The 19,414-nt window shown below is 36.6% G+C and overlaps 1 protein-coding gene and 1 long non-coding RNA gene across 3 annotated transcripts in view; one reads left to right on the plus strand and one right to left on the minus strand.

Annotated features, from left to right (window-relative positions):
• Nucleotides 1-19,414, plus strand: part of LOC122641685 — a 22,824-nt gene continuing 3,410 nt past the window's right edge. The window contains exons 1-2 of the long non-coding RNA XR_006329944.1: nucleotides 1-11; nucleotides 13,039-13,065. This is a non-coding gene — a long non-coding RNA (uncharacterized LOC122641685). The remainder of the gene's footprint in view (nucleotides 12-13,038; nucleotides 13,066-19,414) is intronic.
• LOC122641682 (probable galactinol--sucrose galactosyltransferase 2) overlaps nucleotides 18,372-19,414 on the minus strand; it is a 13,567-nt gene continuing 12,524 nt past the window's right edge. The window contains exons 13-14 of one of the 2 annotated variants that reach the window (XM_043834970.1): nucleotides 18,744-18,833; nucleotides 18,553-18,638 (exon numbers count right to left, since the gene is read on the minus strand). In XM_043834970.1, coding sequence (XP_043690905.1) covers nucleotides 18,784-18,833 — 50 coding nt within the window. In that variant the 3' untranslated portion in view covers nucleotides 18,553-18,638; nucleotides 18,744-18,783. Of the gene's footprint in view, nucleotides 18,639-18,743; nucleotides 18,834-19,414 lie in introns of both variants that reach the window. The other variant, XM_043834969.1, reaches the window with a different exon arrangement.

The raw sequence follows: 19,414 nt of genomic DNA on the forward strand, positions 1-19,414 counted from the left end.
TAATTCAGACAGTTAATGACCAAATCTAGAACTAATGCAACTTGCTACATGGAGTTTGAATAAATATCGCATAAAATTCGATAATATCATTTGGAACTTCAAATAGGAAAAACAAAAAGAAGATGCGACTAACTTTAGAATAAGATTTGGTCACTTTCAATTGGTTTTACACCATAAATTTGCTCAATTGCATATTTGACATGGATGGCTTGACGAGATCAGAAAAGAATTGTCTGCACAAAATAAACTTTTCATGACTATATAACAAAAACAGGACCATATCTCCCTGTAGATCCAGAATGCATCAGTTTTTTCTGGCTAGTAAGACAAACAAAGTATGAAAACACATCGGGCAATTGGTGAAAATAGCTTCAACATCCACACACACAAATATATATATATATAAGACGGAAAGAGAAGAGAAATGGAAAATGAAAAATGACAAATGAAAGATGCAAGATAATAAGAGGAAAGAAGTCCAACTCAACATGACAGGAGGTTCTCAGCTAAATGGGGTCTAGTACATGGATCCTTGCCCTCCAATAGGCTCTATTCGAGGTCATACTAGGTACAAGACCTAGGCTATGCATGACCTTCCTCACCACTTCTCCTATGATCATTTTAGGCCAGCCCCTAGCTCTTTTAGCTCCTTCAATTGGAATCATATCACTCCTCCTTACTGGGGCGTCGTGCCTTGGTCGCCTAATTGGTGTCGCCTTGAATTTGGACCCTCTCCATCGCCTTGAGTCGCCTAGATGCCGTGACAACTATGCCTAGACCTCCGTTGAATATGACCATACCACCTTAAACGACTCTCTCAGAACTTGTCATTGATCGGGGCGACTACCACATCTGCTCTAATACAATCATTCCGTACTTTATCCTTCATTGTTTTTCCACACATCCATCTTAACATCTTCATCTCTGCTACACATAGCTTATCAATATGACACTTCTTAACTACCCAACATTCTGTTCCATACATCATAGCCGGTCGTACAACAATTCTATAAACTTTCCTTTAAGCTTTAAAGGAATACGTCGGTCACACAACACTCCGGACGCACCTCTCCACTTTATTCATCCCACTTTAATTCTCTGTCAAACATCATCATCTATGCCACCTTTTTTTACTTATGACTAACCTCAGATATCTAAAATAGTCACTTGTGGTATCTCTCTGTCCTCAATTCGCACATATCAGTATCCATCACAGTTTGACCAAAATTACACATCATATACTCCGACTTCGTTCTATTAATCTTAAAGCCTCTTGTTTCCAAGGTTGACATCCAAAGCTCTAACTTAGAGTTAATCCCTTCTTTTGTTTCATCCACCAAAACGATATCTTCTTTTCTTATTATTGCTATAGACAACAAATGAATGGTAACCACACAGGACAGCAGACAAACCATAAACCTATCAATTAGAACAGTTCAAGAAATAAAATAAATGCATATCTTAAACTTTAAAAAACACCAATGACAGAAACCTAACCAGGAAGGTGAAAGCTCCTTTTAAGTTGACAAACACTTCAATTCCTGCCAAATGGTTAAGCGTAAAAATAAAAACAAAGCACATAAATCCATTGTGTAGTTCCAAACAACTTCATTAGTTCCAATACAAGAAGACTTACGTAGCATTAACACTTACTTGGACCTTTTTGACAGGATTGTCCTGGCTATCCACATTAGCCGGACTTTCTTCCTTAGTGGCTTGCTCATCTGATACATTTTTGTGGATCAGATAAATCAGGCCCCTCATCTGAGGCAGTTTCCTGCTTCATCAAGCTTATATGATTCTTACTCTGTTTATCAGCTTGTAACTGTGAACCTTGAGGCTTTGCCTCTCCTTTCAACGAGAATATCCTTGTCTCCTATCTCTGCTTTATATCCTGTAGCTTCATGATTCTCAATTTTGTGTTTCTCAAGAACCTGAGGATTTTCTTCTTTATTGAGAGCTTTGCTTGAGTAGTCTGAACTTCAGATGTTTCCTTGCTCTGGTTACTTGCTAGTTCTGAATCAGTTCTTGTCAGATGTTTCCCATAACCAACTACTCCAGATCTTTCCTTATCGATTGCTATACCTGTCTTCAGGAAGCACATCAGCTTCCATGTCCTTTGGGTGCAATGTCTTCTCATCTTCAGTCTTTATTTGTCTTTTAGTTTTGACTTACCCTTCTTTATTGCCTTTGATGCTCTTTTTTCTTCTTCATGTTTCCCTTCTTTTTAAACGGTTTAACATCATCAATCTCAGTAGCATCTACTTTTGCAGAATCTCAGCTGCCCTTCCTGCCATCAGAGTCCATTTCCTTTTTCCCAAGATTGTGATGCTTCTGAAAACTAGAACCCACAGTATTGTCCATATCAATTTCACCAGTCACCATCTTCTTCTCAATTATTCCACCTAGTTTGTCATCAATATACAAAGCCAGATTTCCTTCCTCATCAGTATTTTTCTACCCCGTGGCTTTGTATGTCTTTTTTAGGCAGCATTTGAGGGTTTTCTCTTCACCGTAGCATCCCTTTTCAGTGGCTCAGAAACCTCTTGCTTTTCAAAAGTATTTGTTTCAGCAATTTCCACTCTCTTAGCTTCTTCAGGAAGTCTATCAACAGACATTTATGCAGCCATGGTATCATTCTGTGTTATTTCACTATATTCTGCAATCTGCTGCTTTGAACTCCCTTCTTGGCCCCTTGACGACATCCCCCCACCATTACTTGGAATCTCAGGATAAGGATCTGATTTAGAAAGTATGGTGAATACCTTTACCTTCTTCCCAACTATCCTGTCAAAATCATTCTCAATCAACAAATACCTACAAAAGGAAGACATATCCTTCCTTGGACATAGTCTAGATGATCCCATTTCAACTAACAAGGAAGAAGAATGCCTCTGCCATCTTCTTGTTAGCACCTCTTTTGTGTTTCTTTGTAGCAGTTTTAGCCATCTTTGCACTCTCAACCTCACCTTTCCCAACCTCAATAGCCCCCATTGGTTTGTTCTCCCGGGCTTTTATTAGCTATTACTACCCCCTTTCATTTTAACCCTACAATTTCCCTTGGTGCCTTCCTTCTTGTTGGTAAACCACACCTTGTACTTTACCAGCAACAGATTTCTGATTTTTTTCTTCTTAATCATCATTTCCACAAACCTAGAAAGCTAAACCTCAACTTTTCAGTATCTGCGCCAGAAGGAAAACCATATAGGCATGGAAATGCAAAAACCCACAATCGAAAGAACTCCTCAAAACCCAAAACTCTAGAACCAATAAATCCCCAAACTCTGAGCTCTTAGAACATCCACAAGGACCACAACTAATTCAATAAAAAACAAAACCCTAACTACGTTAATACCCACATAAACCAAAAGCATAATGAAATCATATAGAAAATCTAGTCCGAAATAAAAGAATCAGAAGGCGCAACTAGAAACCCTAAAATGAAAAACAGTAATACCATTATCTCAGCCCCGTGGCGAGGTGTGATGGGCTCTGACAAGTGCAATGGCGGATTTCCTAATTTGATGCATTGACGGCCTGGCGGGTGTTTAAAGCTTATTGTTTGAAATCCAACCTGTCCGACCGGACTTTGGTCCGGTTCGTTTCCTTCGGAATTCCAATCTAGCCAGGCCACTTTAGCCAGCCCATGGTTCTAAGTATCGGTATCGTATTACTCGTTAGTACCTTTTGCATGTAGCCAATCCTGATACCATATCCGTAACACAGTACCGACAAGAAGTAAAATGGTCAAAAAAACTCATTTTTTAAAGGGATTCAAGTGTAATTTTGTCTGATATAACCGATCCATTCCGATATCATATCTGTATCGGATCGATTTTGGTATGGACAATATTGTGGGTTCTAGTTTTCAGAAGCATCACCATGCTGGAAAAAAGGAAACGGGTTCTCATGGCAGTGAGGTCAGCTGAGGCTCTGCAAAAGTGGACGCTACTGAGATTGATGATGTTAAACTATTTAACAAGAAGGGAAAGATGAAGAAGAAAAAGAGCATCAAAGGCAATAAAGAAGGGCAAGTCAAAACCAAAAGCCAAAGAAAGACTAAAGATGAGAAGATATTGCACCCAAAGGACATGGAAGCTGAAGTGCTTCCTGAAGACAGATATAGAAATCGATAAGGAAAGATCTGGAATTGTTGGTTATGGGAAACATTTGACAAGAATTGATTCAGAACTAGCAAGAGACCAGAGCAAGGAAACGTCTGAAGTTCAGACTACTCAAGCAAAACCTCTCAATAAACAAGAAAATCCTCAGGTTCTTGAGATACAGAAAATTGAGAATCTTGAAGCTACAGGATATAAAGCAGAGACAGTAGACAAGGATAATCTGGTTGAAAGGAGAGGCAAAGCCTCAGGGTTCACAGTTACGAGCTGATAAACAGAGTAAGAATGATGTAAGTTTGGTGAAGTAGGAAACTGCCTCAGATGAAGGGCATGATTTATTGATTCATAAAAATGTATCAAATAACCAAACCACTAAGGAAGAAAATCAGGCTAATGTGGAAAGCCAGGAAATTCCTGTCAAAAAGGTCCAAGCAAATGTTAAAGCCAACTAAGTATTCTTGTATTGGAACTACTAAAGATGTTTGAAACTAAAAAATGCTTCTTCTTGCCTTATTTTTAATTATTTAACCATTTGGCAGAAATTGAAGTGTTGGTCAACTGAAAAGGAGCTTTCACCTTCCTGGTTAGGTTTCTGCCATTGGCGTTTTTTAAGGTTTAAGATATGCATTTATTTTAGGGGAAAATTTTCATACACGGCTGTGTGAGAGGGTCTCTCACAAAGAGTTGGAAAAGTCATAAATCCTCACCCATTAATTAATGCCTTGAAACTTCCACCCTCTCACATACATTGTTTACACGATCGTGTATGAAAACTTTCCCCTTTATTTTATTTCTTGAACTGTTCTAATTAATAGATTTATGAGAGAGCGGTTTGAGCTTGAGATTTTACCGAGTCAGGCATTCACCATACTTTCTAAACCGGAGCCTTGTCCTGAGATTGCAAGTGATGGTGGGAGGATGTTACCAAGAGGCCCAAAAAGGAGTTCAAAGCAGTGGATTGCAGAAGCCAAGAGAGTGATAAGTTGAACAAGATGATAAATCCTTAGTTCAAGAATCTCCCTCTTCCCTTTAAGACTAAATATGGGGAGGATCATTACATATACCCTCAAGGTTTAAAAAATCAGGAATTGGATCGGCGAATCAGCTGATTCAAAAATAAATCGGTCGTGATTGATTCGAGTTCAGCTGATTCAACACATCTGATTCATGCCAAGAAACCCTAGAATTGCAGAGTTTTTAGATCTGAGGACCGATTCGATCCCTGATCTCATTTTTGAATACGTTGCATGTCTTGGATCGTGCATGCACTGAGACCAATTTGATGTGAAAAGATTTTCAAAATAGAAAACAAATTAACATAATTGAAAATCTAACGATTGGTACTGTGATTTGTGTATTGAACCTTCACAAGGTGCTTATAGAATATAAAATCCATTAGAATGTAAACGAATGCAAAATTAATTCCATATTTGATGTAAAATTATGCATGAAAATTGAAAAAAAACCTCGCAATGAGGAAAGAAAAATTAGTGAAAATAAACGAAATTAATTGGAAAACCCTAGAGGGCCATACAATTAAACAATTAGACAAGTCTATCCATAATGAGTTGAAAGGTTAGAGGTCTTATCTTGCTTCCTGCATACTTGATCTAGAGCCATGATTTGGGTGGCGAAAAGAGGACTATCTACGTCTGTAACCTGCAACAAACTATTTTTCAACAAGAAAAGAATCCCTCTTTGAATCGAAATCAATGAAGGTTGCATGTGATTCTCTATTGTAGAATGAAACTTTTCAATGGATGCTATCAAATCGAAAAAGTTTGCGACTGGTAATTAGGGTTTTGGTGAAGGAAGAGAAGCTATAGAAATTTATAAGGGAAAGAAGTTTCTAGAATCAACAAATGTATCATATACATTTACCAAAATACCCTTGTAGTAGTGTAGTACACTACCACTTGACACCCTAACCATTTATCGAATAGCCATTGGTATTAATGGCCACCAAGACTAGCTAGATTCACAGCCCAAATCTAGACCTTGCTAATTTGATAATTTGTGGATGCTACGAAATCGAAAAAGTTTGTAGCAGGAAATTAGGGTTATGGTGAAGAATAAGGAGCAGAAAAGGAAGAGAAATTATAGAAATTTATAAGGGAAAGAAGTTTCTAGAATCAACAAATGTATCACATACATTTACCAAAATACCCTGGTAGTAGTGTAGTACACTACCACTTGACACGCTAACCATTTATCGAATAGCCATTGGTATTAAGGGCCACCAAGACTAACCAAATTCACCAACCCAAATCTAGATTTTGCTAATTTGATCATTTATGTAAGAGAAGTTGGAGTCTTTGATATATTTTTTTTCTTATAGACAAAGATTTAAGTAAATATTATTTATAAAATAATGCCAATTTTTTTTTGTTAACTAAAATAATGCCAAATTAATACATCTTCAAAGTAATGCAAGAACCCAAAAGAAACCAAATGAAAGTAATGCACTTAATTAATTATAAAACCTATATCTTGAAAACTCTATTCCACTTTAGAGAAAAAATTGCTTGATATAGAATCACTATTCATAAATTTATAAGGGTGTGAATATTTCTTATATCAATTTTCATACACACAAAAACAATAAATATTTAATATTCTTTCCTTTCTAATTCATATGGTTTTGTCACCTTAAATGCTGACAATTGTATAGTCGATACACTTAAAAAGGTCTAAACATTGTAATCTTGTATAAGTTCCGGTTGAAAGGGTTTCAAGAGGGATGGACTGGGGTTGGTCCTAACCTTTGGTACACTACAAAAAATATGATTTTTTGCGACGGTAATAAACCGTCGTCAAAAATAGTTTTCTGTCGCTAAAAATATTGGCGACGGTAATTTTAACCGGCGCCAGTCCGTCGGCTAAAGTGATGTCGGGGAAAATAACGACGGTAAAACTGCTCCCGTCTAGCAAAATTATTTTTGGCGATGCTTTACGTTTCCGTCGCTAAAAATATATTTTTGGCGACGTTTAGTGTTTCTGTAGCTAAAAATATATTTTTGGCGACACATACTTTTTCGTCGCTAAAAATTTATGTTTTACGACGGTTTTAATCGTCACTATAAATGTCAATATTAGGCGACGGTCTTTGGTATACCGTCAGGAAAAATCTAATTTATATGACGGACATTTAAATAACCGTCGGTAAAAATGAATCTTTAGCGACGGTCATATTTTTACCGTCGCCAAAAAGCCTCTTTTTTTTTTTTCCCCCTATTTATTATAGGGTATTCATTGCTTGTAATTCAGAAAGGGAAATTTTCACCTGTAATCTACATCCATATATAATATTCATTCCCTAAAAGAAAAACCATTAACTACAAAATCCATATAAACATTGCATTAATGCATTGCTTTCCATTAACACAAACTCAAAAGGATTCCTTTAAAATTCACTTTCAATCAACTCTCCACCAATGTTGTTATAACCAAAACACCAACAAAAAACAACCCAAAGAGAAAAAGTTTCTAGCCAAAGGAACATCATAATCTAATACTCCTTCCAATAAAATACTTCATCACCGTTGCTCTCCACATTGCAGATCAAGAACATCATAATTTAGTCCTCCTTCCAATCTCCATTCTTTCGAATTTCATAGTTGGAACTTTCTAGCTTCTAACTTCATTGCACCTGAAGGAAACATAGATGAACAAATTACAAATAAGTTAAAATCCTTTGAAGGACTAAAATAAACAAAAAGGGATCATCTTGACAAGTCATCATCTTGGCACTAAGAAGTGGCAAACCATATCCACCTATGAAAGGGCTTCATATTCCTAAGATCTGAGAAGGGACAAGTAAGGGAGGAGAAAGATCAAAATTAAAATAAGGGTACTGTTAGTACCACTACAACAGAGTAGGGTTGAAGAAAGAAGAAGAATAGAATAGCTAAGATGGCTAGAGAAGAAGGAGAAGGCAGCCACACAGCCAGTAGATGCACCACACCAAAATTCTATCTTTCAAAAAACTGCAACTTTCATTGGTTACAACCTTGTATTTAAATAGGAAAATAAAGACTCATATCTAGACTAAAAATGAAACAAACACTAAATCAAACTCTACCACTGCCTAAAGTAAAACAAAAGATGACAAGAAATCCAAATGATAAATCTAGATCTACATAAATAAATAAACTTTGATATCCTACTAAATGAAAACTAAATTTGGACCCGATTCATCTCCATCTAGGCTCCCCATCGAGTTTGGGCTAGTCCAAGGAAGTGTTCCTGCATCAGATATCCTCTACTAACACTTACCAACAATCTACGATATACAGATACACAAGCACTCAAGCAGCCATCCTCTCATGTAATAAACAAACCACAAACTAAAATAAAAATATCTACAAGCTACATATATCACTATTTTGTTAATAGAAAGGTCACCATATTAAACCATCAACAATCATCAATAAGACATGAGAGTGCGGATCAAAATCCTCACAACAAAAAGAATGGAACAATTCCTAACCCACCTCTCTGCATGTTTTGAGTAATTCACTTTCGTCCAGCCTATCTACTTTAACTAATGCCTCAACATATTCAGCAAGTGCGGAGGGATTGGAATGTAGTGAAGGTTGACTATCAAATAGTCTTATCACTCCTTCTGGATCACTTCGGCGGTAAAGCTCTTTAAGTAGTTTGGCATCAGTTGCTCCATCTGCTTCACGTGCTCTCCAAGCTAAAGTGCCAACATAGCTTGACAAACGCCTTTGATGCACATCCAAAAGTCTACTCTCTGCAGGCAAAAGGAAAAAATATGATGAACAAGTAATCAACAAAATAACCAACTATTAAAATAAAAACCAAAGCGACAGCTGCAAATATGCATGGTTTGCTTTGTACAGAAAGAGTCATGAACATCTCTGCCTGTTAAGAAGTTTAGCAACTATTTACTATTCAGTCATAGCAGGCAACCATATAAAGGTTGGTAACCCAAGCAAGAATATTAGTATCAATAAATTGTTGTGGAGTCGGTCTCTCTGTAGGTGGATTCCTATTTCCTAGGCATTATCTCTTTTCTGCTTATCTTGCACTTCTAGTTTCTATTTACCATTATGGCAACCTAATCTAGGTTCCCAATAACATAATCAACCATCATTCCCCATGTTGTCTCCATCAAACCACTATGCAACAAAACCCCTAACCTGCTCACTTCAACCTTAGACACCGATTGGAGTGTTTTTCACCTATTTATTTTCTAAAACCCAGTTCATGAAATTATTTAAGTCCCCTAAACCATTGTTGTTATTCACCTAAAGCTCTAGTTCTACCATCCAAACTTACCCATCACCCATCATTAATTCCAACCCTAGCACTAAACTGATCCTACAACCCTCAAGCTACTAGTCTTCCCCTGCTGCAAACAGCAGCAGTTTTAGAATATTTTTACCTAATCGACTACCTAGTTTGGCTGGAGGCTGCATTAGTTGCAACTATTGGAGATACTACCATTGTGGCACCCTATTATTAGATCAAATTTCTATCAAATTTGGGTATCCTGTGATTGTCCTACATATGGTCAACACAGAACAAGGTTTGGGCAACAGAATATAGTAAGACTTTAATTTTTCTTTCCCTCTATATATTTGCTGATGTTATTATATAATAAATCACATTAAATGAATTAAGACATGCCAGAACTGACATTCAACCATACCAAAGAAGTGACTCACTGCAGGCTAACAAGCTTACTAATCACACAGTACATTCACCCACTACGATAATAAAATTGAATTTAACTATGCAATTAAAAATGGTATATCAGTAATCATACCTTCCCAAGGCCCACATGCACAATGGCAGTTTTGTCAATTTTAAAATCAATACGACCACGTCTCACCTCTTGCATTGCCCCAGTAATATCACTGGTCACTGAAACTAGCTATGTAGCAGGAAGAAAATAATTAAGGGCATTGCGATCGATCCATATGTTTACATCCATTCAATATCAACAAGTGGATAACTCACTTTGGGGTTTGGCATCAAACCACGTGGTCCAAGAATTCTTGCTATCTGTAACAGGAAGATCAAAACCTTTATTTGAAGAGAAGTACTAGTTGATTTGGTTATACATAATATAAATAGTATAAAAAATCCCATACCTTTCCAAGACGGGGCATGAAAATGGGCATCCCAATACACTTATCAAAATTGAGTTTCCACCACCTGCAAGAATCCAAGTTGAGAAGTTTTATAAGTTAAGATATAGTTCAAATTAGAGAAAATATTATATAGTGAGATAACATGATAAGTAACAGTGACTTGGTGATAGCCAAAAAACAGCAAATTTTGTTTTCTCTCTACATGGTCTCAATTCTCATTCTAGATCCTACTGGTATGACATCGTTTATCGTAAGGATGTAAATAATAGTGTTAAAAAATTAAGGCAAGGTATTATGATAGTCATAATATATAAATTGAAAGGGAAAGTTCTCCCTCTCAGTTCTCAATGGTTTATTTATCAGAGATCAGAGATTTCATATATTGGAGTATGCAAATTACTATTTTTGATTCCCTCAATAAGCTCATCTGCTCCAACTATATCAACCCTTGCAGCTCTAGCTTCATCTGCAGCTGCTCCTTCAGCAAACACAGCTACCCGGACAATCTAATAAGCAATATATTTCCTTTTAATGAACAAAGGAAAATTGAAGGTCACCTTTCCAGTACCATGTGGCAGACTTGCAGCACCACGCACCATCTATGGCCAAGTCAGATACAATCAAAGTGTAAATGCAAGTTGAATATCCAATCAATTTAAACACTGAAAATTCTAGTAGCAATAGTTGAAAGACATTAGAATTAAAATAGTTTCATACAACTTGAAACAACAAACAACTTGAATAGAACTTTTGATTTCCCATCTCACAAATATAGGGTTGAATGTGCCGCTATAAGAGCTGCAACTTATGCCTGGCTTGTATTTCTTTTGGATAAAAGAGAAGAAAAAAGCAGCATATTACATAACTGCACAGAAAATTTGATAAAGCTTGTCACTCAAAGCACTCCAGGGTAATGAAAATTGGCAAGCATAACTGTCATTCAAATAGGATTTGATTTTCTGTGAACAGAGTTTTATGAAATCTATAAAATGCATTAAAATCTGGAATATGAGAAAAAGATTAAAGGAGACACATAGACACCAAAGTATCTCAGATGATCAAAGAACAAATATAGCGCAAAAGATTACCCCCGAACTCCATCTCTCAGATGATGAAATCGCAAAATGCAGAGTGAGGCTGAAATCTCCAACTCTCACAGCGTCGGTTCCTCGTCTCCTTCTTCCCCTGATGATGAATAACAAGACATTAGCTATTCAAAGTCTTCTACTCTTCTACTCTCCTCTTTTACACGGGCGATGAAAATGGGATTAAAAATAATACTTGGTACTGATGCATTCAACTTCAAGCCCGCCGGTTCCGTCGTTATCTCCTTATCCTGGTGGAGCGGTGGAGCAATGGAATAGAGATTGAAAGAGGATTAGAGCGATTGAGAAAGATTTGAGAGAGATTGAGTGAATAATAGAGCGCAGGGATTTTCAATAGAGGGGGAAAATAGGGTTCTGAACTTCTGATTATGGCTATAGAGATATTAGGGTTTGAGAGATTGAGTAGTGAGAGAGCGTAAGTTCGGGGGGAGAGTGATAGGAGAGAATGGCGGGATTTTGTGAGGGAATAATGGGTGTTGTTTGGGTTTAAGAGAAAGAAAAGCGGGAAGAGGAAAATTGCCAAGTTAAAAGCTACTCCTCGACGATGGTAAGAATCCAACCGTCGTCTAAATTCTATTTTCCACGACTGATAACTAAAAAGCGTCGTCCAAAATTTATTTTCAACGATTTTTTTTTTTGGTAAGGTATTTTCAACGATGGATAGGTATAAAGCGTCGCCCAAATTCAATTTCAACGACGAATAGTTATAAAACGTTGCCCCCATTATATTTTCGACGACGGTTAATCCGTGAACGTCGCCCCAATTCCATTTTCGCCGACGGTTAAATGTAAACCGTCGCCCAATATTATATTTTGCTACAAAAAATTATAAACCGTCGCTTAATTTTACTTTTACCGACGAATAAATATAAACCGTCGTTCTATTATATTTTTCACGACGGAAAATTGTACACCGCCGCCCAAATTATATAGGGCGATGGTAATAAACTAACCGTCATCGAAAATCATATTTGGCTACGAAACTCTATTTCTACCGTCGGCAAAAATCATATTTCTTGTAGTGGTATTTTTTTGCACAAAATTGTCACTAAAAAAAATACTGATTTAAATTAAAATAGAAATTAAATATTCTTCATGATCTTATGAATCACCTCATGGGACCTTATGCACCTTATGAGACTTTATGCACCATGCAACATGCATTCTAGGTCGATTTCGCATGTTCTGGCAATAAAAACAACTATTTTTTTCACCTGAAGATGCGAAATCGACTTAGAATGCATTCCAAGAATGCATACCAAACACTGCTGCTGAATATTATCTAGTTGCTTTGAGAGGATTAAAGAACAATTTCGCCATAAACTTATTGCTCATGGCAAAATTCGCAATATTGAGTCTTAAACTTCCATTGAATTGCCATTATACCCTTTCGAAAAACTAGCTAGTCTTGTAATGTAACTTTTCAGAGATTCTATTGCATTCTCTTCATCCCCTGTTTCCTTCTGCAATTAAAGGCCACAAAGATCATTTTCATTCACAAACATCCATAGCAGCTTCATGTATGTCTTTTAAACTTTGGCACATCTCATTCGAAATCTAACACTTTAACTATTTCATTTTGGAAGAAAATCACTTTGTAATTTCTCTATCATTTTGATCATCAAATTTGGCATCTTCATGAAATGCTCATATTTTGAAGGAAAAGCACTTTGTGTGTTTGAGAGAGAGAAAGAGGCTCTAGATAAGATCAAAGAAGTCTACAATTAATACTGCAAAAGAAATAAATGGAGAAAATTCCTCAGCAAACAACGGCCTACCGCTACAGTTGAATCAAGCTATAAGGGAAATCCGAAAAAGATACAAAAGAATAGACAGAACTCATAACCGCTAGGCATCGGGGACAACTTTGAAATTTGCTTTAATTTCAGTTTTTTCTTCAGTCACCAAATCTCATGTACTTAAAACTTGGAATTAAACAGGCCATTGTACATCTCCTTCAGTGCCGAGATGGGCAAAGTCAGTAGTCCAGTATTAGGGTTGTAGTTGAATTTGGTTTCATTGGTACCCACCATGTGCTTCATGGGCGCTGTGATGAGTAGGCACAGAACTGACCACATCCCCTAAGCAAACTTGAATGCTCGAATGCAACTTCCATCAAACACTATGGTTTCTAGTTAAAACAAACACCAACAAACATGATCAGAAAACAAAAATAGAGTAAGACAAACACAGAGATTTAACGTGATTCACACACTGATATGATGTGCTACATCCACGGGTGAAGTTGAAGATGTTTCACTATGCTATGGAATAAAGTTACAATGTAAAAATCTCTAAAGAACTCCCAAGACGGCACTGCAAGCTCTCACCCAGAAACCCTAAGTCGAAAAACCCCAAATCTTACTCACTTTACAAAACAGGTAAGACACCTCCACCCAGTAACCCTAAGTCCCAAATCCTAAGCCCTCCGCTACCATCACAGATCTCAGGAAAAATCTCAATTGGATCCACCAAAAAATGTTGGAGCTGGTCAATCTTCAAAACGGGTACAAGAATTTGACACACATAACATTTCTTGTCAGTGATCTTCTGAACTTCGCATTGCTCCACAGATCCACTGCAGTTGAACATGTAAAGCAGTCCTATATGTGCAAAGGAGATATTGGATGTGATTTCCTGCATCACAAAAAAGCATGGAAGGGGGTATGAAGGAAATTAGCTTTACGCAAGCATAGGCTATATTTGCATTTGGCTTCAAGAAATAAGAATCATTAAGGATTCACCTTGAGTAGACAGAAGTTGTAGAGTTCATCCTCCATTAAGACTCAATCAACTTAGAGCTCAAAGGAGAAATAGAATACAAGCCCAAGAACACTTTAAAACCAGCATTGCACCAGAACAAAAACTAATTAAAGTGCTTAATTAATAGAAGGCAATTTGTACTTGACAGAGATTTTTTTTTTTATTTTTATAGGTAGGGGGGATGTAGGATGTGAACCAGGAGGCTTAAACTCAAGACCTCCTGGTAGCAATGGGTCTTTACGCACCACTAGTTACCAAGTGCGCTAGGCACTTGACCACTACCTGACAGAGATTGCACAACCGCCAATGGCTCGAGCAGCAGCTTGGATGTAGGCTCCAATTCGACTCCTCTACTTCCGCCTGCCCCTACTGCCGTGTGCATCCCACACACAAGCAAGGTGGAATGTACCGCTTACCCCTGTCTGAGTGCCTGCATGGTAGTTTGTCAAATTCAATTGCTCCTTGAGACCATCATCATACAAAATACTATGGAGATTATTCTGATCATTATCAAACGATTTAATCTGACTAGCAAACTATTTCTTCGAATCAGCCCAAAACAGCTTTACCCTAAGAAGAAATAGGGGTCATCTAGATTTCTGTCCAAAGGAAGGAGAATGATTTTTATAGGATTTTTTGGGTAAGAGGATAAAGGTGTTTTGGGTCTGGTTCGAAGAACTAGTTTGTTGATTCCTTATATTAATTCATTTTCATAATGAGAACAACCTCCACAGTATTTTGTATAATGATGGAGACAAGGAACAGTTTAATTTGATGAGAGAGATCTAAGGGCCAAATTTAGGGTTCATGGGAGCGATCTAAGGGCCAATTCATGCCAAGACCCTTATAATTGTTGAGCTTTTAGATCTTAGGGCCAATTTTAGGGTTCATGGGAGTGATTCGATCCTTGATCCCATGTTTTGAGATGCTGCATGTACTGGATCATGCATGTACTAAAATCAGTTTGATGTGAAAAGATTTTCAAAATAGAAAACAAAGTAACATAATTGAAAGTCTAACTATTGGCACAGTGATTTCTGTATAGAACAGTCACAGGGTGCTTATAGAATATAAAATCCATTAGAATATAAACAAAAATGCATAATGAATTCTATATTTGATGTAGAATTGTGCATGAAAATTGAAAATCTCACAACCAAGTAAACAATAATTATTGGAAAACTCCAATGGAACATACAAGCAAGCAATTAGAAAAAATCTATCAATAATGAATTGAAAGGTTAGGGTAGCCTTATTTTGCATTCTCAAATATTCAGTCCAGATCTATGATTTGGATTGCGGTAAGAGAACCATCTACGTTTGTAACCTGCAAGAAACTATTTTTCAGTAAGAAAAGAATCATTCTTTGAATTGAACTCAACAAAGGATGCATGCGATTCTCGTAGAATGAAAGTTTTATGTGGATGCTTTGAAATCGGAAAAGATTTGCGGGGTGATAATATTTGGTTATCTAGGGTTTTAGCAAAGAATAAAGATGATACAAGGAAGAGAAAATGATCAAAATTTATAGGGGAAAGAAGTTTCTAGAATCAACATAAGTATCATATGAATTTACAAAAACACTCTTGTAGTATATTACCACTTGACACCCTAATCTTTTATAAAGATGATACAAGGAAGAGAAAATGATCGAAATTTATAGGGGAAAGAAGTTTCTAGAATTAACATAAGTATCATATGCATTTATGAAAATACCCTTGTAGTACATTACCACTTGACACCCTAACCTTTTATAAAGATGATACAAGGAAGAAAAAATGATCAAAATTTATAAGGGAAAGAAGTTTCTAGAATCAACATAAGTATCATATGCATTTATGAAAATACCCTTGTAGTACATTACCACTTGACACCCTAACCTTTTATCGAATAGCCATCGGTATTAATGGCCACTAAGACTCGCCAGATTCATTAACCCAAATCTAGACTCTACTAATTGGGCCATTTTTGTAAGAGAAGTTGGAGTCTGCTTTTTTTCATATTGAGAGAAAGATTTAAAATTATTTACAAAAGAATGCCAAATTCTTCAATGTAATGCGAGTACCCAAAAGAAACCAAATAAAAGTAATGCAATTAGTAAAATTACTATTCAAAAATTTATGAGGGTGCCAATATTTCTTATTTCACATCCATATATAAAAGCAATAACTTTTTATATTCTTGCCTTTGTAATCCATATGGTCTTTTCACCTTAAATGTTGACAACTGTATAGTCGAAGAAATGTCTTAGCATTGTAATCTTGTCTTGAGTCCCATTTTGGGAGGATTTCAAGTGGGATGAACTAAAATTATTCCATGTTATCTGCAAAATGCAAGTCATTGGAATATCCAATATTCTCTGTAATTTTATAATATCTCTCTTTCTTTGTAAAGTCTTTCCTTGTTTAATCCTACCATGTAAAGATCATTCCCTCTATATATATAATACCTGTTCTATAATGAATCAAGACAAGACAATTCCTATACATATGGTATCAGAGCCTTTACTGTATCTCTGACTCCGTTTCTTTTGAGCACTCTGGTTGTCCTTACATCGTCTTCTAATATCCCACATCTGTGCTCATAATAGCTCCAACACCATTGCCCACCTTTGTTTGCTCTCGCAGTCACAACCCAACCCTGCATTTTGACTTGAAGAAGTGGTTTGTTGATTAGATTAATACATTTTCATAATGAGAACAATATCCATAATATTTTGTATAATGATGGAGACAATGAGTGGTTGAATTTGATGAGAGAGAAGTTTCTTATTTTTTATTTAGATATCAGTATCAATATCATATAATCGATACTAGATCAATACAATATCAATGAATCGTCTAAAATGCAAAAAATTATTATACCCTGGAATTGGCTCTATATAGATTGATACAACCAATCCATATCAGTATCAGTATCAATATTAGCCGAGACCAATACGAGTTCCAATACCGATTACTAAATCCTTACATCGTCTTCTAATTTCCCACATCTGTGCTCATAATAGCTCCAACACCATTGCCCACCTTTGTTTGCTCTCGCAGTCACAACCCAACCCTGCGTTTTGACTTGAAGAAGTGGTTTGTTGATTAGATTAATACATTTTCATAATGAGAACAATATCCATAAAATTTTGTATAATGATGGAGACAATGAGTGGTTGAATTTGATGAGAGAGAAGTTTCTTATTTTTTATTTAGATATCAGTATCAATATCATATAATCGATACTAGATCAATACAATATCAATGAATCGTCTAAAATGCAAAAAATTATTATACCCTGGAATTGGCTCTATATAGATTGATACAACCGATCCATATCAGTATCAGTATCGATATTTGCAGAGACCAATACGAGTTCCAATACCGATTACTAAATCCTTGCGTCTGAGGCTTTTATTTCATACTAATACTTTGTTATCAATTACTATGGTGTATGGGACTCCAATCTATGATTTTTCACTTTATCCTAAGAAGATGGATTAACATTTGAACCAACAAAGGAATAGCAAACAAATTTTCTTTTCCTCCCTCTCCCCCATCTCTTCATATTCCCATTAGTAGTGGTTAGAGTAATGATACAAAATTTATACAAAAGCAAATTTCAACCAAAGACACTAACTTGAAGAGTTTTTTCTAGAATCACTCTTTTAACCATTATTTTTTTTTTGGTGGGAATTGGAGAGCTTTAATAGGGAGGGGGGTGGAATAGGGGATGGGGATAGGCCCCAAGGTGGTTTGAACTCATGACCTCTTATTGGAGGAGTTGATCTTTTGCCAACTGAGCTGTCCCCTTGGGGTCTATTAGCCATGATGTTGTAAACAAAAACAGCACCTAACAAATGGTTACACTACATGGGACCGAGACAGAGAAAATTTTCACATATAACATTTTATTTCCTTCTAGGTTTCCATCAAATAAATGGAAAAAAAAAAAAAACTTATACTGTGTTTGGTATGCATTCTAGATTGATTTCGCATTCTCAAACAATAAAAACAACTATTTTTATCATATGAGAATGTGAAATCGACTTAGAATGCATTCCAAGAATGCATACCAAACACTGCTTTAGTTCACATAACAAGATTTAATCCTCGACCATGTCAGCTCCTCAACACTCGTTTCATTTCATTTTCTTCAATAACCAAATCTCATATAGTTAAACTTGGATTTCAACAGGCCATCTGTATATCTCCTCCACCAGGACCGGGATGATCAAATTCAGCAGTCCATTGTCTGGGTTGTAGCTGAATTTGGTTTCCTTGTAACCCTCAGTTCACTTCAGAGGGCGCTGTGATGAGTAGGCACCAAACTGGCCACATCCCCCTGACTTTGAAGACTATAGTTGCAGTGGGCGACCTGTTGTTGCTGGGTAAACTTGGATGCTCGGATGCAACTTCACAATCAAACAGCTCTGGTTTCTTGTCATTAGCCTTCTCAATTTCGTATTGCTCCACAAATCCACTGGAGTTGAACATATCAAGCTGTCCTATAGGTGCAAAGGAGATGTTGGATGTGATTTCCTGCATCACAAAGAGCAAGGAAGGGGATAAGAAGGTAATTAGCTTTATGCTAGCATGGAAATATATGCAATTGGCTTCAAGAAATAAGAATCATTAAGGGCTCACCTTGAGAGGACAGAAGTGGAAGAGTTCTTACTCCAGAACCTTAGAGGGTTACAGGCAGTAATGTACCTTTTGGTAGCAGAATCAATTCCCCTGCAATGGAAAAAATGTATCCTTATAATCATAAGTCTCCCTACTACCATGAAAGCTTTTGTGGTATGCCACATATTTGGTTCTACAAATCTAGAAGGCTTTGCTCTCCTGATTTATGGGCATGGACAATGGTTTTGCCATTCCAATCATGTCCAGAAACTTGAGCCATTAATTCAATATCAGTAGCTCGTCAGACCTGTGAAGAAGGACCAGCTTCTTCAGGAGCTCAAAGTTGTAGTTACCTTGAAAAATAACTAAAATCAACTTAGAGTTGGTTCACACAAAAACACAAATACTTAGAGCTCAAAGTAGTACTAGAATAAAAGCCCATGAATACTGTAAAACCAACATTGCAACCAGAACAAAAGCTAATTAAAATGCTCAATAGAAGACAATTTGTACCTGACAGAGATCGCACAACCACCAATGGCTCAAGCAGCAGTGTGATATCTTTGAATGTTTAACCTACCAAGCAACAAGTGCACATACATTTTTTTTCCCCAAGGATGTTGAATGCCTCACTTGGTAAAATCTCAAGCTCAAGCCACTCCCCCATCACATTCAACTGCTTCTGGTCACAA

The sequence above is a fragment of the Telopea speciosissima genome, chromosome 10 (assembly GCF_018873765.1).
Source record: "Telopea speciosissima isolate NSW1024214 ecotype Mountain lineage chromosome 10, Tspe_v1, whole genome shotgun sequence".
NCBI classification, from domain to species: Eukaryota; Viridiplantae; Streptophyta; class Magnoliopsida; order Proteales; family Proteaceae; genus Telopea; species Telopea speciosissima.